Below are 25,681 nucleotides of genomic sequence, written 5' to 3' on the forward strand. Positions count from 1 at the left end.
CTTACATTCGTTGTTCCTTTAATAGGCTATATGCGTCTATCACCACTAAAATTCCTAGTAGTAGGTTCATTGCCCTCATTCTCACTTTCAGAAATTTCCGAACATGACTGAGTTCACTTTTAATTAAGTCCAGGCCTCGAAATTCGTTTTTGTTGACGGCGGACAAACGTGTCCGGTCTGAGCAGCTATCTCGGCGGACAAATTAAGTCTTACGGCGGACACACCAGTTTTAACGTCGATCGTCATACTTAATCCCTTTATCTTGATAAGTCTTCGCCATTTGAGAACCATAGCTACGGTTTAGGCTTTTTAAAATTTCAGCGAAGTCACTCTGAAAAGCTTTCATCGGACCAACGACGTGCGCTTGACGCCGTGTAGCTACTAAATATGATGATGATGATAATATGATGATTGTTAAAAATTTAAATTCTATGGACTTTTTGTGTCTGATGCAAATAAATAATAAAAAAATAATCCGCCGCATAACTGATTAACTTCCACCGAACGAGGTCGTGTGGCTTCTTGCGTCACAATGTTTTGGGCACGAGTCGGAAAACTTCTACACTAACGCGTAACGCTACTATTTTCTGATGTGCAAAGTTTCACTAGGCTTTTTTCTTTAGGTTTATTTTTGCGTGTCATGTGAGCGAAAGTGACGAAAAGAATAAACAAAACATTAGAAAAAGCACAATTATTTTTTCCCCTCTCCGTGATGCGGTCGTCTCTCCAAAATAGTATCAGTATTCCACAAGACCACGGCAGGCTCGGAATTATAATCAGCGCAGTCAAGGCCATTCAAACATATGCGCATGATTAGAGCTTCAATAACATCGATCTTCAAGGACGTGCGCCAATCTCCACGAGATCACTGCTTGTCGTTAAGATACGTGATACCGAGATCTATTCCGTGTCTTTTCTCCAGACCGGCTAGTTAAGGGAAAAGCGTAAATGCGAGCTCTTCTTTAGCGATAAAATATGCGATTTCAAACAATCTCTTAATTTGATTTTTTTTTGTCACTCATATTGTTGATGGCCTTGATGACCGGAAATTGATGGCTTGGGGTAAACGATGTGTTGTGATCTTTGACAGAGCTAATCCTTACATTCGTTGTTCCTTTAATAGGCTATATGCGTCTATCACCACTAAAATTCCTAGTAGTAGGTTCATTGCCCTCATTCTCACTTTCAGAAATTTCCCTGGGCCTCTTCTTTCTTACTGTAATACCAAAACTTAAGTTTTGCGGCATCTTGCTGTAGTAGCCTATACTCTTATAATCTAACTTTGTAACCAACCTTGCCTTATCAATATTACTCGGAGATCAAAGCCAGACATTGTGACATAAGACTTGAACTAAGTTGCGCGTGATTAGTGTAAAAGTACCGGTACTCCCATCAATTCTTAGCTAAGAATTCACCTCTGTTACGCTGATTCAATGTCATCAATCGTTGAAGCAACATAAAATTCGAAAGTTTTTCTGCTTGAATGGAAGGTAAGAGATACAATATTAACTTTGTCTAGATGTGCGCTTGGAATGCGATAATTTCGCATTCCCAGCGCAAATTATATTCTTGCAACAGTTGTTCGTGCTATGCAATGACGATTTGTATCGCCAGTTTCTGCGATATTTCTCGGCGGACAAATGTGACCGATCTAGAGGGTACTTCCCGCGGACATCACATGCTGTGACGGCGGACATGTCCGCCGTGAATTTCGAGGCCTGAAGTCAAATAGTAATTACACTAAACATCAGTAAAAAATATATTGTAGCCTATATTCAAGCAGGTGGTAGGCTTGAGTGATGAATAACTTAGTTTTCCGTCAAAATCCCGACTAGGTTTTGCCAAAGCTGAGCTGATACAATCTGCAGACTTGACTAGGAATAGCACCTAAATGAACGGGCGTCACAGTGCTCAGCACTTAAATATCCTGACGCCATAGTGTGCGCGCCTACTTAACCGGTGCCTAACTGTCTGCGCCTAAAAGACGTGGGCCCATTATTATTTATAAAATATTGTGGGTGGGGATGAATATAGGAATCAATTATGGGTCTCAAAAGTTGAGTCTAGGTAGAATATGCCTTTTTACCCACAATTTGCCTGAGAAATCTACATTTTTAAGCTTAGATGTTTTATGCTCGGAAAAAATGCCCTTTTTCCCATCATTTCGCGCAAAAAGTGCCATTTTTAACATAACTCTCGCGCTAAAATTGCCCTTTTTTGAAAATTTGCCCACCTAGTCCCAATTTGTGAAAAGATGCTATGTTCAGAGGAGCTATTGAACTATATGCGGTTTCAGAACTGCAGGTTGCCGATCCTTAGCCTACGCCTGTAAGTCGGAATGAATCAACCATAGTTGGTCTCCTAATAAAGTCTATCGTAATCTTTCATGCTTTACTTGGTGTCTCTATTGGATCAAATTAGTAGGTAATTCAATTGGTATTATGAGTAGGATGCAATCATGAAATTCTCTTTTAGTCAAAATAGATTGGCAAAATTAACACTTAATATCTCAAATGGCATTAAGTTTGAACATTTCGACTATCACTTTTAATGACCAAAATTTATAAAACGTCAGTGTGCATTTCACAGCATCTTCAGCAGCTTGATAACAAAAACGTTTTTTTACCACGTTTGAAACAAGCAATGAAACGTCACGGGTTGTTTTAGTTGCAAACATGTGCAATGTAGCCTATTGTTACAAATAACAGTCATGTATCGTCGCTTTCTAGGAATTCAATATCTTCATCCAAAAAGTCTTCTGTTTCCAAAAGCGATTTGCTGGAATTCACTGTTGTCTTCATGCAGTATTCTTCTACAGTAGTGGGTACCACCACTCCATCTCTCACGGCTTCACGCTGGCTGTCTTGCACCTAAACAACGAATCATGTTCCAGCATAAGCATGTTAGCATTAAAATCCAGTCATACATTTATTAGTGAATAAAAAGTTATCAGTAACTTCTCAAATAAATGTAGCTTCACACAAAGTGAAAATTGCATGACTTTTGACTCTTTTTTATTTTTAAAGACAATGTCTAAAAGGACATTGTTAACTACGGACAGTGGGCAATGTTTCGATGTTCAGCGTAGCGAAATGAAAGTAAAGAGTTACAGTACCATGAAGTTTGAGATGAAAAATGATGGTTTTCAAGAACAACATTATACATTTATTAACCTACACACAGGAGAAGCTTTGGACTTGGTCTGGGCTCATCACAATTGGAGGTTCTCACAACCAATATGGAATTGCATGATTGAGCTGTTACGTCAATGAGACGACTTAACAAATATGATGTTGTTATGACACAATTAAAAAACTGTACAAAAGGTGTAATCGTAACCCATATCCTCCTGAAACCGAGTTTTTTGTTCATTTTTCAAGGTAGCTTTATATAGCCTTAACTTGAAACGAACAAATGTTTTTTTTTTTTTTAGAGAAATTGTTTCTTTTATGAAATATGGGTGATTTTAGTTCTGTAAACAGACGTTAGGAGCAGGAGGGCACAGGTAAAACAATGCTAGATTGCGTTTCTTCAATTATTTTGTGTTTAAATAAAACACTTTTTGCAACTAACCAGCCAACAAACAAAAGGTCTATAGTTTAGATTAAAATAAGCAAATAAAACCATTTTAACAAAAAAAAAAAGAAACGTTAGTTTAATATTTTTAGCAAAACTGATCAAAGTAGCTTAATAGGCTACAACTAAAAAAATATCATGTCATACTAAGTAAATTTTTGTATTTTGAAAGTTTTTTTTTGACATTGGCAATCTACTAATTCTGTAGCCGTGTAGTCCCATCACCATCATTAAAGTGCCTCTGACAGAAAAATAAATTCGCTAAATTTACCTAAGATATCAAAAAGATTACACTAACAAACTTCTCTGACCAGCAAATCGTAAAAATATCAACAGGCTACTAAGTTACACGCTTGCAAACTTTTGTTGACTTTCGACGAATCTGGCACTCATTCAATCGCGAAAATAAAAACTGCAACACCGCTGTGACGTCACCATAAGTGGGAAGGATGCATTCTTTCCATAGCAAGGTTCAGTTAGTACGACTACCGCAAAACGTGAATGTGTGGGGCTCTGTTGGTCTAAAGCATGTGCAAAATAAGAATTACCAAAATGAAAAAGTGAGCTTATTATTACTATCAGGTTTAGATCAAATAGGTCGAGTTTATTTTTATCAAACAGGATCTCAATTCAATTTAAATTGCAGTTTCGTAGGGCTACAATTTTGATAATTTTTTATTTGTCCTAATCTGGCTATAGCCATTTGCAGTGTAAGAACAGTATCTCACAAACAGTATCCTTAAGTAATGGTTGAGGCAATGCCTACAAATTGCTGTTTATGTGACAGTGTCAGTGACAAAGACCGTGTGCTATCTTTTCACGCTTTCTCACAAAACAAGGTGCTGAGATGAAAATGGTCAAAGTTTTCTTCAAGTGTTCGAAAGTGGGATTGGCCATACAAAACTAGTCGTATATGTTTTCTTCACTTCACTGATAATGATTTTTTTATTGTGGTGCGTTTGCCACAACTAGCACTCTAGGTGGTGCCTTTGCCACAAGTGCGGGTTTATGCCCCAGCACAATGAATGTGTATGTTGCCATAAAATGCCACAGACGAAAGAACTTTTGAAGAAAGACGCATCTAGTTGTGTTACAAATTTGACAGATTTTGAGGCACACTTACATCCTGCAGTTCTGAGGACTTTTTTATGAGGAGCAGGAAGAACTGGAGAAAAAACAATAAACCGAAAGGAGAAAACGAATACCTTTCAAACGAGTAAGGATGCTACATTAGGCTAAGAATACCCTAAACGCTAATGCACACTAAAAGAAGTGATTTTGTTTCCTTGCAGGCAGTAGGCTATCGGTTAGTTGCTTACAGGCATGTATTGGAGTGGATACTACAAGGTGATGCTCTCGGAAGCAACAATCAGATTGTGCTGCCGTCATGCATTGTTTGGCGAATCCGAAACAATTTTCCAAGTCCAGATGGCCGTTACACCGGATTTCAATGGCCAACTGAAGGCACATTATGAGAGAGAGAAAGGACTTTTATTTATTTATGAATAGTGAATATGAATGATGATTCGTACGATTTCTTCATTTTTCCCTTCAAGCATAATTTAATTTTTTTTAGGAACGTATCCAGTACAGTGCAAAGACAATAAATCTTTGAAAAAAGCAACCGCTTGTACCAACTCCGACCAAACTGTGATCCACCAATTACATCTAGGAAACATTTGTTTTATTTGTCGCTAACGACGCCCACTTAGGATGACGTCACATCACCAAAGTCGTCCCAGAGCAGTGAAATATGGAGCTTCGCCCGTGGTGGCGCTGCGGAGCAGTCGTTTGATATAAATTACGCCCCAACCAGTCGAGCTTCGAGGTGAAGATTAAAAATTTCGCTAAGCATAATTCAGCGCTAGGAAATGCTTAAAAAAGTTACTAAACTTGGACCCAACCTGTCAGTGGCACTTTAAGTTCCTTCCTCTCGTTGATGGTTGGAGACAGTAAAGCACCAAGTTTATCTGTTGTGAGATTTTTCTTTTGCAGTTTGTAATTAAGTTTTGACCAGTCTTTAATATCATTAGTCCAAATTCTTGGTGGTCTGCCACTAATTCGTTTTCCATTTATTTTTCCTTCAATATTTCTGTATTGCATCTGCTATTTTCAGTTATCGTGTGTCCCAGATAGGTAAAGCTTTGACTTGTTCGACCAGCATTCCATCAATAATAATGTTTTAAACTTGGTGCAGTTTTTTTGTAGCAGTGACCGCTTTCGTCTTTTTTGTGTTAATTTTTATGTTATGGCTTATTCCTTTCCAATATTGTTTACTTTTTTTAAATTCCTTTTGGAGAGCGTCTGCTGATTCAGTGAACAAGGCAGTGTCATCTGCATACCGCAGTTTGGATACATTCTTACCTCCTATGCTGATAACCTCCATGCCATCAACCTGTCTAACGATCATTTCAGTATACAGATTGAAGAGACATGGAGATAGTAGCCTATAGCCTAAATCCCTGACGAACTTCACGTTTTATATTAATTGTAACAGCAGATAAACCATCTTCCCTCTAAATACAGTGTAAGCTTTTTATACGTCCAGTGCAGGTCTTAAGGTATTTCGGGCCCTGTGCGGAATATGCTTTGCGGGCCCCAATGACAATGATCCAATTCAGTAGCGTAGATAGGTATTTTGAAAGGGGGGGGGGTATGGGGGTTCCCCCAGAATTCTTTTTTAAAAATTACTTTGAATTTGGGACATTCTGAGAGCATGTTCAACAAAAATTTGGGTATGAATATTACTGTAAAATGGTGCTGTCCGGTGGCATAGCAAAAGGATAAGATCATGCTTTCTTTGGCATTTTTCCGAAATACAGCTATGTCTCTATGTTGAGTCTGGATGCAACCTATTTCAACCCATGAAAAATTCGTACCCCAGTTTCGTACCCTGAAATTGGAGTAACAAAATCAAATTTCGACCTATTTCGTCCCCTAAAAAGATCGAGAAAAATTTTGAAATGTTTGCGGCAACTCCGATCAGTGACTTCGGCTCTGCTGTTTTTTTTTCGATCTTTTCAGGGTACGACATTTTTAGGGGACGAAATAGGTTGCACCCGTTGAGTCTCCATGTTTTGTTGTTGCTAATTCCTTTGTTGAATTCACTTGTTGAATTTTTCCATTGGAAATGACAAAATTACTGCAGTTTCTGAGTAAATTGAGGGCCCCTTAATTTTCGGGCCCTGTGCGATCGCACGGTTTGCACACCCCAAAGATGGGCACTATATACCGCGCACACCCCAAAGACGGGCACTGATACGTCCAATATACTTTAATAATAAGTCGTAGATTTTTTCCATTTAAACCCATATCAGCCAAACACTGCATCAATTTTTCATGATTAACACGGTTAAAGGTCTTTTCATAGTCTATGAAACATGTATAGACATCTTTATTTATTTGGTTGTAGCGTTCACATAGCCTACAGTTCTCATATTAAAAATTCCTTTTGTGTTCCCATTTCAGGCATAAAACCAATTCAAGTTTCGCTAATTTCACTTTTGATAATTTTTTTATTTCTTCTGAGAACAACTCTCTGCAAAATTTTTAGTAGGCTACATGAATCATAAGAATAAAGGTTCTAAATTCTGTACACTGTGTGTTTTTGACTTCTTCGGCAGTTTAACCCTATCTGTAGCGACACGGGGTTTTATGAGGACGCCCCACTCTACTGTAGTAGTGAAATATTTCTCAGAAGAAAATATGCTAGAAATGTGAAATTTCTTGACTTTTATTTTTTATTTTTTGCAAATTTTCGAAACCTACACTGGTCATTTTTCTACCTTCTGCCCTTCACAATAAGCATTTCGTCTCATGTGGATAGACATTTTCGTGCAATGCTAGATATATATAATTTAATGTAAGTGCAATATAAATGTTAGTGCAATTACTTTGAAATGTAAAAACGCCCAAAATTGCCTTATATTTATGAGCAAAAGTAATTTTTTGTTTAGTTTAACATTACTCTATGTTTGGCTATAATTCAAAAATTTCAATTTTGCAGCTATTTTTGGAAAAGTAGAATAAAAACTGACTTTCTTTTCATCTCAAACGTTTTATTTCAATGAATTTGTTGGGCAAAAATTTAATTTCTATGCGCACAATACACATGGCTATTATTTTGTAAAATATTTTGGATCTGTGATTTTCATAGCTCCCGTTATTAGCGATTAAATAGCACGGGGCTAAGATAGCCGGTGACGTGCTTTCCGCGTACGAAAACAGCTCTTATTAAGATAGGGTTAACAAGATTCATTAACAAGATAGATTCATTTCTTTCTAGTGGTATGTGACCAGTCAGGAAAATGCCAGTAGGTAAGTCATAGATATGTTATAGTCCTTTGCAGTCTACAGCTTTTATCGTTTCCGTTGTTAATTGATCTTTATCAGCAGCTTTATGGTTTTTTAATTCACCAATAGCTTCGTCCAATTCAGACTCCAATAGTGGTTCACCTTTTTCGTTGTCAAAAATAAAATTATTTCTTCATTCAATTTCCATCTATCTTCATAAATTCCATCTTGGTCAAAAATCTTCTTTTATCTTCATCCTTCATACAATCGTTTTGTTTTGTTATTGAATTTCTATTGCCAGTAATATCTTTAACTTTTTGATGCATATCTCGTGACTTGTGCGCAGCTTGTAATTGTTCTATAGTTTCATATTGTTCATTCCACCACTTCTGTTTTGCTGTTTGACATTTATCATTTATCATTTACTTCTTTGTTTAATTTAAAATATTGGGTGTTATTGTCTTTGTTTCTCTTTCTTTCCATCATTAAGCCAAGAATCTTTTGATTCATCCATGGTTGTTTGAAGGTTTTTTGTTTGTTTTAGAACTTTTTTGCTTGCATCATTCAAGTTCTTCTTTGTTCTTGCTTGTCAATCATGTGCTCACTGTCACCTCCTTGTACTTCTTTGTTCAATAGATCAACTTCTTTGTTCAATAGATCAGGGGTCACCAAACTTTTTTCTCTGAGGTCCGGATTGCTGTGAGATTAACAGCTGCGGGACGGATGCAAATTGCGAAAAGATATACAACTGTTTAGAATCTCCATTGACTTAAATTGAGCACAATAAATAACGAAGTCAGCGGTGGAATAGCAAAGTTGTGATGAAAATCGAAAGACTGCTGGAAAAGTTATCTCCTGTTGTGATACACTACAGGGCATCGTGCTCTTGAAAAACCATTAGGCTACATCTTTCCAAATTTGGCCTAGTTTGTCCCCATTTGTGGTGGCCGAATGATAAACAGCAACGCCAGTCCTTTACAAAAAGTTTGGTAACTTTTTTCTTTAACAGTTGTAGTGCAGCTGTTATTTCCACAGCACGTGGCGGGCCGGATGAAATCAGTTCGCGGACCGTAGTTTGGTGACTCCTGCAATAGATCAAATTTGTTGATCACCAAAATATTGTAGCCTTCTGTTATTTGGTTTCTTTAATTCTAAGTTAATTCATATCAACTTTCCAACATGGGGTTTCGTAGCTTTATAACAACCGGATTATAATCAAAGTTCCTGGAAAGTTTGGCTTGCTTATTGAGTTCTTGAACCTTTAGTTTATGATGATGAAGTCAATTTGGTTACAATATTGGTCTCCAGGGTTATGCCATGTGTACAGTCGTCTAGGTAGTTGTTGAAACAACGTGCTTGCTTTCACCAGCTGATTGAGTTTGCAAAAATTCCAATATTTATTTTCCTCGTTGGTTCATTTCTGCCAAGCCATGATGTCCTGGTACTGGGAATTCATATTGGTTTCCAACTTTCACATTCCGATGTCCCATTATGAAATTGATTTCATTCTTTTTGGTAGGCTATATGATAAAACATTGTTTATATCGCCATAGAATTTTTCAATTTCTTCATCTGTATGATCTTGTGTTAGTGCATATAGCCTACCTGGATCCAGAAATGGACATGATCTTGAAGATCACTTTTATTTTGGTGATCTTGATCTAAGATCGCTTTTTTGTGTGACCTTGATGTTGCAAAACAATAAAACCAAGATCACTTTAAAATTAAAGTTTAGGCTTACTAACAAGATAGATGCATTTTTTTAGTATTCTTAATGTCCAAAGTAGTTTGTGGCAAATTACCAACATTAAGCCACTGTTAATATGATATAGCCAATGCCCAAGAAAAGTTGATTTGTAGTTTCACACTAATTTGATCAGTGTTACCATTCAAAATTTAAAAGTTTTCTGAATTGGTCATAATAAATATGTCAACTTTCATATATAGTTTATGTTGATGTATGATAGAAAATGATTTTACTTTGTTCAAAATTTTGTTTTGTGCATCCTAAAAAGGTTTTGCTTTCTTTGACCTAATTTTAGATGTTTAAGAAATTTAGAATGACGGTGCTGAAAAAACTAGACTCTATAGCCGACTTTAGTCACGTAAAGTGATTTATTGCAGCAAATCAACTAGACTAATAATTGCTTAAGGTCAGAGTGTAAACAAATATATTAAATGTAAAAACATCTCTTTTTCGTATAGCTTTTGTGTGTTTGTTTGGAGCGGTTTATCTGACTGCAAGCCTTTGACCGTGTTTGAAAGCAGACAACAGTATCAAGGTTGACAGATGGGTTAGGGTTAGGGTAGAGATAGGTTAGGGATCATCATCAGTCGTTATCTCCGCCTGCGGCAGATTGCACATCAACATGGCTTATTTGCTTCCAAGAGTGGCGATTTTGAGCCAACTCGCCCAGTGTCTTCAAGTTGAGTCCAGTCCATGATTGAATGTTGTCTTGCCATCGTTTTGGTTGTCTGCCACGGTTTCTTTTTCCTTCTACTTTGCCTTCTGTGCAAATTTTGCTGATTCCGAATTGTGATCTTTTAGTGTGGCCGAACAGTTTTAACCCTATTTCCTGTGACGTATTTTGGCCAGTTGACTTGCGGAGGGGGGGGTCGGTTCGACACTATCACTTTCAGCTCGTGTAACTCAAAAACCACGCAAAATATATCAATCAAATTTTCACATGATGCAGATAATTTATCTGACAACATAGCATCGAAAATCTTTTGCAATTTGTTCAACAGAGTAACTTGAAAAATCAAATAATTTGATGGTTGGTCATATTTTTTTATTTGACTTGAGAAATCGTTTCTTAATTACTTTATAATTGAGTGTGACGGGATAATTCAATTGTGTTGGATTTTAATCTCTTACGCGTGGACGTCGTCCACGCTTCAATGAAATCGTAATTGGCGTCTGACTTGCGTTTGCTTGTTGTTTTGCCCGAGGCATTGCAAAAATCTTTCGCTTTGTCTCAACATTTGCAGAGAATGAGACAAAATCACGGCAAAATAAACTGTTTCAAGTCATTTTTGAGCCATATGTTATAGTCTACACATTTTCAAATGTACTGTCATCGCTTGATATTAAAACTAAATCAAGCAATGAGCTTTAGTAAACATTTTATTTGTAACAATTGTGTTCAGTTCAGTTTTCTTTTCATACTCGTCCAATTTGGTTATACATGATCAAGAAACACTTTGCAGTTTACAGCACATCCCAGGGAGCTATTTATTTGTTTTTAACATTGTTTCAACGTCTAGAGACGTTGAATCGATGTAAAAAGTATCTGATTTGCTTTCTAGCTAGCGGTTGATACAGAAAAGTAAGTTAGCCTATTGTTGTCACATGGTGTTTGAACCACAACCTATCCAAAGGTAGTTACTTGCTTCGATAGGAGCTCGTTCCAACTTGGACCTTCATGCACTTCAAAAACAAAAAGTGTCTAGAACTCCTGACTGATAAACTATGTCACGATGCATTACAAAACTGATTTGTTTCCATACCTACCAACAATGATCACTTTGAATGAAATAATTTTGCAACAATTTTGATAAAGTGAAGTGACAATAATCGTTTAGTCAAATCGTATTGGTAGGCTATAGAAAAGGTCGTTTGTACATTGCCAAAGGGAACTCCCGTTCTGCGTGACAAACTCAAAGTCGTGGCATAACGATAGGAAAAATAAATACATTTAGCAAGATATCAAATCTTGCAAAAAAAATCTTTTTTAGGTTGATTGTTATTATCATACAAAAAAATCACTAAAATTTTGACTTTTTTCTTCGGCAAAATTGAAGGTTTTTGATATTTTGAAAATGCACGTTTGTGTCTAAGCGATTGAAACGGCTTTTTTATGTTGTCAACTAGATTTGCAAGATAAGGTTTTCTACATGTTTTTCTAATTTGTTGGACATGCATTTTGTGTCAAGCTATTTCTTACGCATTAGAAAATTTCTTTCTCTTCAAATTTTGAAATAACATTTTAGATGCAGTTTGCTGTTGACGGCATTACTGCAAAAGCCATCTTTTGTAATTGATACATAACCAAAAACAAAAGGCGCATAAACTACTGCTGGCTGATAGACCACGTAACAATACATCACAATGATGTTTTTCCGAACCAAAGACCCAGAAAACCAATTTTGTTGTATATTAGTTCAGACGTTGAACCAATGACAAAAAGTGATTTGCTGATTTGAAACAAAGTGATTGCTGTTCCCAATGTGCAAACCTTTTGATAAAAGTAATCAAGTTTTGGCCACAGCTTTCTGGTCCACTGAGGCTACTCTGGTCAATCGACTCACGTTGCAAATAACTTATCGACATTATTGGGTAGGCTCACACTGAAGTTGTTTTGTGTAAAGTCTTGCTTGTGAAAAAGTCGAAGTAAAAACACAAAAATAAAGTAAGTTATATTTACAAAGTATTATATTCTTGAATCAACCACAGTTTTAAAAAAAAATAGTTTGAACAGGTTTCATGTAATAGAAACTACAATTGATATCATCGCGAAGGATCAAATAGCTGTGAAAATCACTTCGAACAATTGTTTGTTATGATTTTCATTTTTCATCATGCAAACCAAGGTGAACCTCAATATCATATTTTTATGCCAAACGATAAAAATCGTTTTTATTTTTTTTTAGTTACTTTTAGGAGACAAGGAAAACAATCCGTATAAAAAATAATTCAATTCAACATATTTCCCTTATTTTGTCAGATATGTATTTCGTGCAACAATTTTTTAGAAAAATTGCTGAGTATGGTATCGCGTTTTAGATGCAGTCAGAGAATGCAACTTCGCGGTTGATGGCGTTATTACAAAAGCCAATCTTTTGTCACGGAAATGTATTCGAAAACAAAAAGGCTCAAAAGCGGCTGACTGATAGGTTACGTTGCGATACGTTACAAAAACAAGGCATTGATTTCAGATTCTTTCAACCAAGCAAACAACTTTGCTCCAAATGACATAAACATCCAAATTTATTGAGAAAATGATATATGCCTACACCTTTTTGAGGTAAGCTTTTGTGAAAATAAGCTTTTGAAGATCAACATTTGAAAACAAAGTTTGAAATTATTGAGTTGGTCCTAATATTGTTTCTGCTGAGATATATCAAACTTTTCAATTCTCGTAGAGAAAAAATAATTTTGTAATCTCTCAAGCAACTGCAAAATTACCATTTAGGTAAAGATTCATTGCTGACAATACAGTATGTGCAATGTTTGTCAAAGCACAACAATTTCGCTGCGCGTGTTTTTCCACAAAAGCAGAGCAGTTTAGATAGACGATGTCAAGTTCTTTTCAGTATCCTTCAATCTCTCGTTTTTATAAAAACGTTTTAACAACATCCATAAATATTTATGTGAATATAAGTGTACCGGTACATGCAGAAGTTTATTGGCGGGTCAAAAACTCACTCCTTGTTGCTTTCCGACAAGAAATCAACAAAAAACTTCCCACATCAGTTTGTTTGTTTTGTGAGATAGACTGAGTTTTGTCAAGAAATTTTCGTACGGCTTCTTGTTATAAGTTAGAAACAAAATGTATTGGCCATAGAAAACTATGTAAAATTACATCTTTTTCAGCATGGCTTATCGTATACTTACTCTCTGATATAATTTCAAAGAAACCCAGATGTAATTAAAAGATTAATCAAAGCAACTCAAAACTCGAGTTTGCAAACAAAAGGCAGAATCATTACGGTCGAATGCTTTACAACAAAGCCTACTCACGAGATATCTGCGTCGCAGTTCCACGCACGACGGCGCTCAGTAATCCTATTAATCCGTATAATTAGAAAACAAAAGGACTAGCTAGTAGCAGGCTAAAATATCCGAGTATGTTATGAAAATCATGTCATATCTCTAAAACTATAGACAATAGCAATGTCATTTAAAGCGGAATAAATACTTGAATAATTTTTAGGAAAAGTCAAAAAATTTCAAAGGTGTGGATTGCGTAGTTCTTTAGTGATATTGCTTTGAAAAGCGCCAAGTCCCACCCGACCCCCCCCCCCCCCCCACAGGACAAAGGGTTAAAACTTTTGATTTTATTATTGCTGCAATTGGATGTAGTTTTGTCATAGTTAGAAGATCTTCTATTTTCGTGTGATCAAGTAACCTTTTGTTGGTCATGCTTCTCATGATGTGATTTTGGAAGGTAGTGAATTTTTTCATTTTTGATGATGTCCAATTTACGCATTCTAGACCGTACAGCACGACTGGTAAAACGTAGGTGTTGAAGATTTTTGCTTTCAGTTTGATTGGGAGTCTATTGGATGTTAGGATCTTTTTGTTCTTTTCAAATGCTGCCCAGCCTAAGCCAATTCGGTGTTGCACTGCAGTCTTTCCATCGTTGGTCGCGAATAGACAGATGGGTAAATGCACAATAAACATTGACATAATCCAGTGAAAGTTAAAAATACTTAGTAACACGAACCAAAGCTTCCCATATAAACCAAACAAAAATTTGTTGAAAAATGATGCACCTTAAAGTTTTTTAATAAAAATCATAAAACTAATTGAAAATATTGCGATTTTTTTTTAGTAGGTTGCTATTACCATCAGCGTTTGTGGGCTACTGCATTTCTATGCAAACTACGACAACGATTGATGGACTTAGCAACAGTCACTAACTTTAATCATGAGCGCCGATCGCTCTCTAAGATTGGTAGGGACATTTACTAGGAAAAGTAGAAAAGAAGGGGAGACGAGCGAATACAGTAGATACAAGTCCAATGCGATGTACGGTATTTTAATTGTCTGTGTCAGCATTGGACAGCAGATGGCGAAACTCTGCAACTCGGCAACGAGTCTCCGGCGAATTAAAAACGAAGTCCTTAGAGAGGTAATGGAGGTTGATCGAATTCAAAACTTTGTTGTGCACATGGCAGACCATTGCATGATTTGGCCGTTTCTGTGTCATGGTAGATAGTAACCAAGTTTTGACCCGTCGCAAAGTTGAAAATGACCATTCAGATGAACACGAGCTGGCTGGTGAAATGAGTAAAAGTTCCATAGGAAACATTTGCCAAAGAGCGGTTGACATCTTCTTGAATATCATTCGAAAATCTTGTGCAAGGGACTCTGTGTCAACGTGACGCGACAATTTATCGAAAGATAATTTATCGAACGACAGTTAATCGAACGACAGTTTATCGAAAGGCAGTTTATCTAACGACAATTCATTGAAACGACAGTTCATCGAAACAACTGTTTATCGAAACGACAGTTCATCGACCGACTGTTTATCGAAACGACAGTTTATCAAACGACGAAGCACATATGCAATGGAATACTCAGGGGTTAGGGGTTAAGGGTTAGGGGTTAAGGGTTAGGGGTTAGGGGCTAGGGGTTATAGGGGCTAGGGGTTAGAGTTAGGGATTAGGGGATTAGGGGATCAGGGGTTAGGGGCTAGGGGTTAAGGGTTAAGGGTTAGGGATTAGGGTTAGGGGATTAGGGTTAGGGGATTAGGGTTAGGGGATTAGGGTTAGGGGATTAGGATTAGGATTAGGGGTTAGGATTGGGGGTTAGGAGTTAGGGGTTAGGGGTTAGGGTTAGGGTTAGGGTTAGGGTTAGGGTTAGGGTTAGTGGTTAGTGGTTAGTGGTTAGTGGTTAGTGGTTAGTGGTTAGGGGTTAGTGGTTAAGGGTTAGTGGTTAGGAGTTAGGGTTAGGTTTTAGGTTAGGTTTTCGATTAACTGTCGTTCGATAAATTGTCGTTCGGTGAACAGTCGTTTCGATAAACTGTCGTTTCGATAAACAGTCGTTCGATTAATTGTCGTTCGATAAACTGTCGTTTCGATAAACTGTCGTTCGATAAACTGTCGTAGTACCCTGTGTCAAAGAACTCAGGATAATCGTCTACCACATATGATTGTAGCTTTCCACTAAAGAGTGATTCTTCTAGAATTTTCTAGTGCTCAAGATCGGTCGACTTGAAACAGTCAGTAAGATTTTGCTGCGCGCTGTCAATGACTGCAAAATACTTTGACCGATATTTCGTCTCTGGTGTTTAAAGTTTAGGTGGTTGACCATGGCCATGTCCATTGTCCATACTGAAGACGATTTGGAACGTGACAAGTCTTTTAAAAATTGGGTAAGGTAAGAGTTTTTTCAATTGAAAATAAGCTGCCTGCCAGCCTTCCAACGGCTGATTTGGCCTATATACATTTTTTTGCCAAACCGGCAAAGACGTTTCAGCAACTCTTAACCTCAATGTAGCCTAATAATAACTGAAAAAACAGCTTTTTTCTAATAAGAAACACACAAAAGTAACACAAGCTAAACTTACTGCACTACAAATAATTCTAAAACTCTGCACTGTCTGGCCCTGGCGTAACCAAAACAAACACAATTTGCGAGTTGCACCAGGGTTTCTCCGCCTAATAAAACATTTTCTACTAAAGTTGGGGCTTCCTCGCATAAAATAAAAATGTTGTCCCCTCCTTTTTAATATATTTTAAACGTCTGACTGATAAAATTGTGACATTCGGTTAATATTTTCCCTTTTACGTTACAAAAATAATGTAAAAAGATGGTGGGGACATGGAAAAAAATGGTGGGGACATGTCCCCGCTGTCCTATAGGGATCGGCGCCCATAACTTTAACCTAGGCCTACCCATGGTTGCCTAAAGATACGGCCTGATTTGTCACATTTTGCAGAAATTTCCAGATTTTGCCAACTTTGGGCGACAGTTTAAATGAAAATTTCTACAAATTATATTTTTTTCCTTCTTTACTGTTTTTCTCAGATGAAGCAATAAGTTTTAACCTCATCATATGTTGAAAAACAAAGACAATTTGATTTCGAAGATTTTAGTCAGACTGGTATTTTTTCAATAATAGTCTGATTGAGCGTTTTTCAAATTATTTTTTCTCATTTGCTACTGCTTCCCCAAGGCCACAAAAAGCTTTTATATTATTAAGAGACAGCAAAAAGTGAAATGGGAAGGCGCAGTGGATAAGGCGCTCGCTTTCCAATCGCTGGCTGTCTGTTGCTGGTTGTTGAAGGCGCTCGCTGGTTGTTGAAAAACACCGCTCACCGCTACCCAGGGTGTAATTGATTGGGTGGGCTTAGTTGCTGAAGTAAAGGCGGCCGAGAGAAAGGAACTGGCCACCCTACTCTAGTTTGTGCTGAGGGCTTAGTATAATGAGAACCTTATCCTCTCATCCCCCAATGCTTGGATCAAATATGGGACGCATCTTTACCTATTAGCGGTAATCAAAATCTGCAAATGTGACAAATCATGCTGCATCTCCAGGTGGCCATGGCCTACCATATTTTCATCGCCTAAAAAGAGGACACGTTTTCCTGGCAAGTAAAATGCAAGTAGAATTTTACGTTTGAACAATCTTTTACATCTTTTTGAATTGAAAATTGGAGTCGTGGGAACGTTCCCCACCCTCCATACATTGTGACTTATGCCCACGTCTTTTCCACCATAAACTATGGGCTTCCAAAGCCACATCTGATATCACCATCCAAAGCGAAACTCGATTTGATGACAAAACTAATGTTCGGACACGAGCTGGAGCCGACAACAATTTGTACGAGTCAGCGTTTCCAACGTTTATGGCAACCAAAATAAAACAATCACCATCAAAACCAAACAGCCTAAGCATCATTGAAACAGCATTGGAACTAGCATTAACAAACATTGACCCACGGATGAACTTTTATGTAACAAAATCAAATCTTTGTCGCATCCATCAAACTGAATAAATGTGTTTGGTTTTTAGTTTGTTTTTTTCCAATAGGCTACGTGTAAATTGTAAAATGTAAAGTAGTAGGCTTCCAGTATCATGAGGTTGTTTTTAGTTTTCATTCGAATTAAACCTTTCCATAAATATCACAAATGTATATTTCGCAGTGCTTATCATTTTTACCATGAAGGGTCGCGACAAATTTTAGTAGATTGAAAGGGGTCGCGAGCAAAAAGTTTGGGAAGCCCTGTTCTAGCATACTCCAGTACACAAAATGCTTTTTCTACGCTATTGTATGGCATTTCTACATCTAAAAATAAAAACGCCTGAAAATTAAAGGATAACATTTTTTGTTGTATCTGTACATAGCCTACTGTTAAAATTCGAGATCGTATAAACGATACTTGGCTAAGTTACAAGACTGTACAATGATGTTATATGTTTTGAAACACCCTGTTTAGACACAGGTTTAAAGCCAAATTGATTACCATTTGTTGTGAGATAGGCGTTGATGTTAAAAAGTAGCCTACAACATGCTCAAATAGTTTTGATATCACATTAGCAAGAGCAATTGGTCTGCAATGTGCAACGTCTCTTACATCACCAGATTTGTTTTTAACAATGGGAACTAATTCAGTTTTAAGACAAGCATTTGGCACATATCCATGAACAAGACACATATTAAAAAAGAAAGGTAGTGTATATCTTTCATCTGGAATCTACATAAGCAATGTGCTCAGAACATATTTTATCACAACCACCAGAACAATATAATGGCAATTTACAGTGATGTACGCGTATACAAAACAATATTGACGGTGTAAGCGTAAATGGAAACGTTCGAAAAACCATACGCCGTAGTGATGCAAGCCGCGCCGCGTACGCGGCCGCTTTTGACTTTTTCGCCGCGTTCCGCGCCGCGCCGCGTGGAAAGTTGAAATGACAAAGCCGCGCCGCTTTCCGCGTAAACTTTCAAGAAGTTAAACTTTCAAGAAATTAAACTTTCGTAAACGTAAACTTTCAACTTTTCAAGAAAATCAGTTATGAAACTTCAAATTTAAATTGGAAACACGGATCAGTTTTTTTTTCCTTCGAAAACCCTAAGTTAGAAAGCTGTGCAAATGCAAATTGCAAATGGCTTGCAGTTGACAGGGTTTCGGGACTGGCTTGTCAGGGAAGCTGTACGAATGTTTTTGGTTAATAGCCTAGCTGATAAGCTCAGCTCCCAGTTACCAGGCAATAGGCCTAGCGCAACTACCGCATTAGTTAGGCTACTATAACAGTTAGCCCAGTGATTTCAGGCTATAAGTTTTACTCTTGTGTGTGTAGTTCATATAGCCACTGACATTAAAATTGCATTATTGCGTACAAAAAGTGTTCAAAAAGTCCTGATACTGGATCCAGGAACATTTTATTTGTCTTAGTTTGTACTATGTCTTAGAACTTAGATGGATTGCTGATAAGAGAATATGATCTGGTTAGCCTAGCCAATTAGTGCACAACTGTACTGGTAAGTTACCAGTTATATGCCATGGGTGCTTTTTGCTACAATAATTGACTTTCTAAAAAAAAAACGTTTTAAAATATTTGTTTTAAATTTTGTAATTTGCGGTGTGCGGTGCGGTGCAGTGTCAAAGTTCCAGATAAATTGCGGTGTGCGGTGCGGTGCGCGGATAGATGAGTCAGTTGCGGTGCGGTGTGCGAATAAAAATTTTGGGTTCGCTGCATCTCTAATACGCCGTATGCGTTAACGTAACTTGTAAAAAAAGTTGGCGGCGTCAGCGTCAGCGCATACACCAGCGTAAACTCATTTTGTTTGCTACGTACCAAATATTCACACGGTATATACCACTCAAAACAATAAAGTTTTATTTTAAATTTCCGCAAAGAAACACAAGCATCTGAAAGTGTTCATCTGACATTTTGCTGCCTTTTGGTTTCAATATGTCTTTGCCCATTGAAAACATTCTTTCAACTGCAGCGCTGGAAGGTATTGGCGTGTTTTAGCGAAAACAAGACATTAAAAGTATACGTTGACGCCATAGGCCTATGCTAAAAAACCGCGAAAACTTTACGACATTGGCTCAAGCGACAACTATCCAAAAAAATGTGGCCGTAAGCGTTAGCATAAACAAAAAGTCTACGCCGCAAGTCTACGGCGTAGAATTTGCGGCGTATACGTACATCTCTGGCAATTTATGAAGAAAAGACGAAACTGTGTCTGCAGAGGACAGGAATTGGCTGGTGTTATTATAGCTATGTATGTCATTTAAGTGTGACGCAACAAATTCTTGATTAGTGACTTTCTCAGTAGAGTTTAGTATCTGAATAAAGTGATACATCCACATATTTGAAATGTTTTACCTCCAATGGCGTCTCCAACAGAAGTAGGTCATGAGAACCTTTGTGATCCAGACTGCCTAATTTTATCCCAGGATGTTTTAGTCGAGAAATCTGCATGAAATGCTTTGGCAATGGCATCTGCTTCATGCTCTGCTTCATGCTCAGGTCTCTGTTACTTTTGCAGTTTCGTAGAGCAGATTTGAATACTCTACGAGTAACAGACATAGCCTTGTGTATGCTACCGGTTTTAGGTTTACCACTGTCAACCCAGTAGAGGTACGCAGCTCTAGCTTTCTTGTGGAAGGTCTTGACAGTATTACTTTCACCCACATGGTTGGAAGTAACGACTAGATGTCACTATTCGATAGCGTAATTCGTTGCTTTCTGAATGTCGAATGCTTATACCCATTTCTTTTAAAAATAAATATCGAATGCGTGTTGTTCAATGCTTTTCTATGCAAGCAACGAAATTATTATTCATTTTTCACTAATCGACATTTAGGAGAACTGCTGAATCATTTTTTGTTGTTCACTTACTTCGTCGTCAGAACGAATTTACGAGATTTAGTTTTCGGATTACTATCCAACCTAGTCCGCTTCCGGCTTTCGAACTTTAAAGGATTAAGGAAAATTTGCGGCTACACAGTCCATAAAAAACCATGCAAGTGAGAGTCGTTAACAATGTTGCCAACCTTGCGGTTTACCCGCAAGTTTGGGCTTGTTATTTTTCGAGTTTGCATATTTTTTTGAGTTTGCAGATTGCTTGCTTTTAGGCTTGTTTTTTGGCCGGTTAAACTTTTTTTAACATATTTTTAGTAATTTTTATTCATTGCTTTTTTAAAGTATCGACAACAGAAAATTATTGCTTTTTTGGGCACTATCGAATGGTGAAATAGTCATTGCTTTTTGACCAACGACTTCCAACCCTGTTACACAGGAGTTGAATAAGTGGACATTTTCTTATTCTTATGTGAATGCACTTTTCTTGAGGAACTTAGGAGGGCCTCTACAACACGATCATAGAATTTGTCAATCTCTATCAAGTGAGGTTCATCATAGCAGAGAAAGTTTTGACATAAGACAAAATCAGTTTGCAAGGAAATTTGAGTTAATCTTTTTTGGGTTTCCTGAGCATAGCGTTGTAATTGCTGATGAGATGCGACTTTCCAAGTGATAGTACTTGACTTGGTATGTTTGGGATTAATAAGATCAAATTTCGGAAACGACTTTACAGTTGAAGTAAACCGATAGGAGACGGTGGTTAGATATAATGCAATCATTGAGAACTTCAATCTTACAGATGGATTGGTGTACAGTGGTGAAAGTCACACAAAGATCAATCCAGCTACATATTCCTTGGGCATCACTGGTAAGTAAATGATTCAGCAGGCAACAAAACCATGTCACTAATAGTCAGGGCATGGTCAGCACATAAGCTTTTGAATATGCTTCCAAACACATTTCTGTCACTTGCATTAAAGTCACCCATGATACAAATGTTGTTGCTTGGGCAGTCAAGAAGCATACTTTCCAGCTCACCCAAGTATTTTAAGTGTTTATCATTGTTATCACAGCAGTATGGCAGATAGACATTTATAAAGACCATATCTGGTTCTCCTAATGCAACTTTAAGTCCAATGATCGATGATGATGGCGTATGAGCGATCTTTCCAGGCTAGATTGGAGGGAAGGAAATCTTTAGCCACTCAGCAGTCTCGTCGTCCAGGACCCTCAGACCATGCGCACCGTGTGGAGGCTGGTGGGTTAGGCAGTGGTGGATGACATGGTCTGCGGTCTGTTACGTGGTACCACACTCGCATTCTGATGAAGGAGCCAGGCCCCACTTGTGCATGTTCGAACGAAAGCAGCCGACACCAGTTCGCAGGCGGTTAAGCCTGACCCACGCAAGCCTTGCGAGGGACATTCCTGGTGGACGGGGATCGGCGTCGGGTATGAAGTCACGGAGCGTGGAGGTGTGATTTTGCCACTCCGTGTTCCACAGATGGTTCGTCCAGTGTGCCGCACTTAAAGTAAGTTCTTCTGCGTTCTTAAGTAGTTGTTGTGCGGCAAGCACAAAGGAGCGTTTTGATTTCAGCCGCTGTTTTATAGGTAGTGGTCGCTTGAATGTTGCATGGAAGAGATGGTCGGGGTCCAGAGCGCGGCGAGCGAGAGAAATCGTGGCTCCTTTACGGCGTAACTCAGCGGGTTGGATGCCTGCTAGGACGGGTAGGCAGTCCGTCGGAGTGGGACGCAGACATCCAGTCACAGTACGCAGTGCGTCGTTGATGGTGGTATCAATCTGGTGGGTGTGAGAACTACAACACCAGACCGGCGCGCAGTATTCAGCGGTGGAATGAACAAGGGCTAGGGTAGCTGTACGAAGAGTTTTAGCACCAGCTCTCCAACTGGAACCCGCCAATCGCCTAAAAAGTGCGACGCGTGTAGATAATTTTTTGCGCAGTGACTTCAAGTGCCAGCAGTACGTGAGTGACCTGTCCAGGGTTATGCCGAGGTATGTAGGTTCGGCACAGTAGGGCAGGCGTTCCCCATCAATGTTGATGTTTATCTCATGCTGTGCCTCCCGGTTGTTAAAGTGGAAGGCCGCCGACACTGTCTTTGACTTGCTGAGCTGTTGCTTCCATTTCTGGAGGTATGCTGATAGTGTTTGCATGTCTTGGCTGAGGTTCCTCTCCACTGACTGCCAGTTTCCTGCTGAGTGCAGGAGTGCCAGGTCGTCTGCCTAAGCATATTTCCTGGAGATGGTGGGGGGCAAGTCGTAGGTGTATATGTTGAACAGGAGAGGAGCCAAGACTGAGCCCTATGGGACGCCGTTTTTAAGTCGGCGCAGTCTGCTTCGACGACCGCTACCGGTTGTGAGGGTAAAGCTGCGGTTTTGCACAAGTTCCATCATCATATGGACCATGTGTCTGTCTGGGAGCAGACGGAGTAACTTGTAGGTAAGGCCGCTATGCCATACGGTATCATAGGCAGCCGTGAGATTAACAAACACGGAGCCAGCTTTCTTCTTCGCAGAAGCTGTCCTCAATGTCTTGGGTCATAAGTGTGACCTGATCTACGGTTGATCGTCCGTGTCGGAAACCAGCTTGTTCACGGGGGAGCTGCGGATCTATTATATTGGTTCGACACGGGCGTAGATGATTCTCTCGAGGATCTTGAAGGGGATGCAGAGCAGTGAGATTGGACGGTAGCTCTTTGGGTCCCCTGGGGGCTTCTTCGGCTTAGGAACTGCAACCACAAGGGCTCTTCTCCAGATTCTGGGAATTCTCAGGTGGCGCAAACAGCAGGAAAGGAAGTCTTTTAACCAAGACTTTAAAGAGGCAGCAGCATGGAGTATCAACTCCGGGCATAAGTGGTCAGAGCCCGGGGCTTTACCTGGCTTTATGTGCTGGAGGGCGGCGGAAAATTCTTCCGGGGTGAACTCACCCGAGATGTTGTCCCCGTCTGGAGTTGTTACCCTCCAGAGGTCCGTCATGTCTTGTAAAACGGATCTATCTGATTCACGGTCTCTCGATCCCATTCTCTACGAGTTGTGAGGCAATGGAATTTGCCAAAACGGGACATTGTTGACGAGAGGCACGTGATCTGCCAGTTAGGCTGTTCAATGTACTCCATGCTATGCGGCTGGAGTGCGTGAAGTCGATTGATTCAACGGCTTCTGTCCAGCGCTCCTTCCTCTTTGAGTCCAGCCTTGCCAGCAGAGCTGTGGCTGAGCTGTTGGTGTCATTGCCCTGGGCAGCGTGGAGGAAGTCGGAGTAGAGGCTTTCGCACTCCTTATCCCAGCACGGTATGTAGGTCTTTCGTCGGCCGCGGGGGATGGATTGTTTTGCCGCTGATGTTATTGCATCACAAAAGTCCTGGTAGGCTTCTTCCACGTTGTTGGTGTGAGGGGATGGGAGATACTGTGTGGCTTCATTGGTGAGGAGGCTATACTACTCCCAGTTAGCCATTCTGAAGTTTCATCGCTTAACAGGCTTGCTCGGGACAAGCATTATGAGCGTTGGAGCCGTGATAAGCGAGGGTCGATGCTGGGACCTGGGGAAATTCTCTAGCACACGTCTGTCCGGATGGCAATTATCGGGGTCATCACTTGCGAAAGCCAGATCGGGGTTTGTACCAGTGTTCCAGCGTCCGGAGAAGAAGCTCGCTGCACCCTTGGGATCGTGAAGTAGGGTGAGGTTGTTATTGGCTGACCATGAGGCCAGGCTTTCTCCGTCGATGTTGGTGGTGTTGTAGCCCCAGTCAACGTGGTGGCAATTAAAATCGCCAGCATAGAGGCTGGGTTGGGGGAACACTGGGATGGCTGTTGGTGTTAAGTGTGAAGGTGGTGGCTTATAGACATTGATGATGTGATAGCCTGATATGTCTATGCATAGCCACTCTATCTCCGATTGGGCACTGGACTGGTCTATTGGCGTCCAGCTCAGTTGCTCATGGACAAACGTGGCGAGACCGTGTTTCCTGCTGATGGTTGCGCCTGCGAGTGTGAAGTTGGGTAATACCAACTTATCCACAGATGTGCAGTGGATCTCCTGGAGGAAAATAACGAGGGCCTGATGTTTTGTGGCCAGATACTCGATGATGCTGAGCTTGCTGGCCGTAATGCCCTCGGTGTTCAGCTGCAGTACGGTGGGTCGTCGGTACTTTTCGACAGGGGAGCTGCCGCGCCCTGAAAAGGACGTTTCCCTATCCACCTTGCGCTGAACCAGGGCCTGGTTTGCTGGAGTGTGACAAGCTTCGCTTCGCATATCTTCTTTTTTTCTTGGAGATATGGTACTGACGGGAGGGACCACGAGAAGGTGCTTGTTCTTCCCACCCCCCTCTATCTCCGATTGGGCTGTCTTGGGCTGTCCCCCACTCTATCTCCAGATGATCGATGAATCATCACTTAGAAAAACAGAAGCATGAAGACTTTTACTCCATAGGATTGCAGTGCCATCATAAGGTCTACCTGTCTACATTTTATTTGAGAGGTCTGTAGTAAAACCATCTAGGCTACAATTCCTCTAAGTTATTAGAGAAGTTTATTCCGCTAAAAATGCAGCTAGGTTACTCTGAAGATAGAAACTGCAAACTGAAATCAGACTGAAAATAAACACAAGTAAAAGCGACAAAGGAACGGCAACGTAACAACAAAGCAATCAGCAACAACGTAAATTACAATGCAACTTAAAGCAATATCATGTCATTCACCCCTTCCAGAGATTATCAATGGGGATCAACATAAACTCAATGACATTAATACATTAAAGACATAAAATTAATTCACAAATCTATTTGGCGGTCGCCTTGAACGTGATGGAATCAGTTGGTATATGAATTTCCGATGACGGGGCAGGTGCATCCTCATTAGGGTGGCTCTTATTTGGCAAAAAATGAAATTCGGCTGTGCAAATTTATCAAATGAACATAATGTGAAATTGCATACTGATATTTTATTCAAAAATGGGTGATGTGCTGTGTTGATTGTGGAACCTTTTGGAGGGTAAAAGTCAAGGAGTGAGACACTGGTAGGCCTATACGGGCCAAACCGCAATGCCTACGCTACACAGGTGTTGGTAAGAACACGTGTTAAAATTCCTTCGGTTTGTTTTAGTGATGAAGTTTCAATGACATTTAGGTGCCGTAAGCTTTAGAGCGGAACCAGCGCCATTTTATCATGAGGTTTCTATTTGTGCAAAGTCAAACGCTTTACCACTGACGTAACCAGTTATATTGATTTCTTTGTGTAGGCCTAT

At 39.4% G+C, this 25,681-nt stretch overlaps 1 protein-coding gene across 1 annotated transcript in view; it reads right to left on the minus strand.

Annotated features, from left to right (window-relative positions):
- Positions 1–2,601: 2,601 nt before the first annotated feature.
- LOC145766209 (ubiquitin-conjugating enzyme E2 R2-like) overlaps positions 2,602–25,681 on the minus strand; it is an 81,035-nt gene continuing 57,955 nt past the window's right edge. Inside the window, exon 3 of the mRNA XM_082577874.1 lies at positions 2,602–2,870. Coding sequence (XP_082434000.1) covers positions 2,709–2,870 — 162 coding nt within the window. The 3' untranslated portion in view covers positions 2,602–2,708. The remainder of the gene's footprint in view (positions 2,871–25,681) is intronic.

The sequence above is a fragment of the Aplidium turbinatum genome, chromosome 3, assembly GCF_918807975.1.
Source record: "Aplidium turbinatum chromosome 3, kaAplTurb1.1, whole genome shotgun sequence".
NCBI lineage: Eukaryota > Metazoa > Chordata > Ascidiacea > Aplousobranchia > Polyclinidae > Aplidium > Aplidium turbinatum.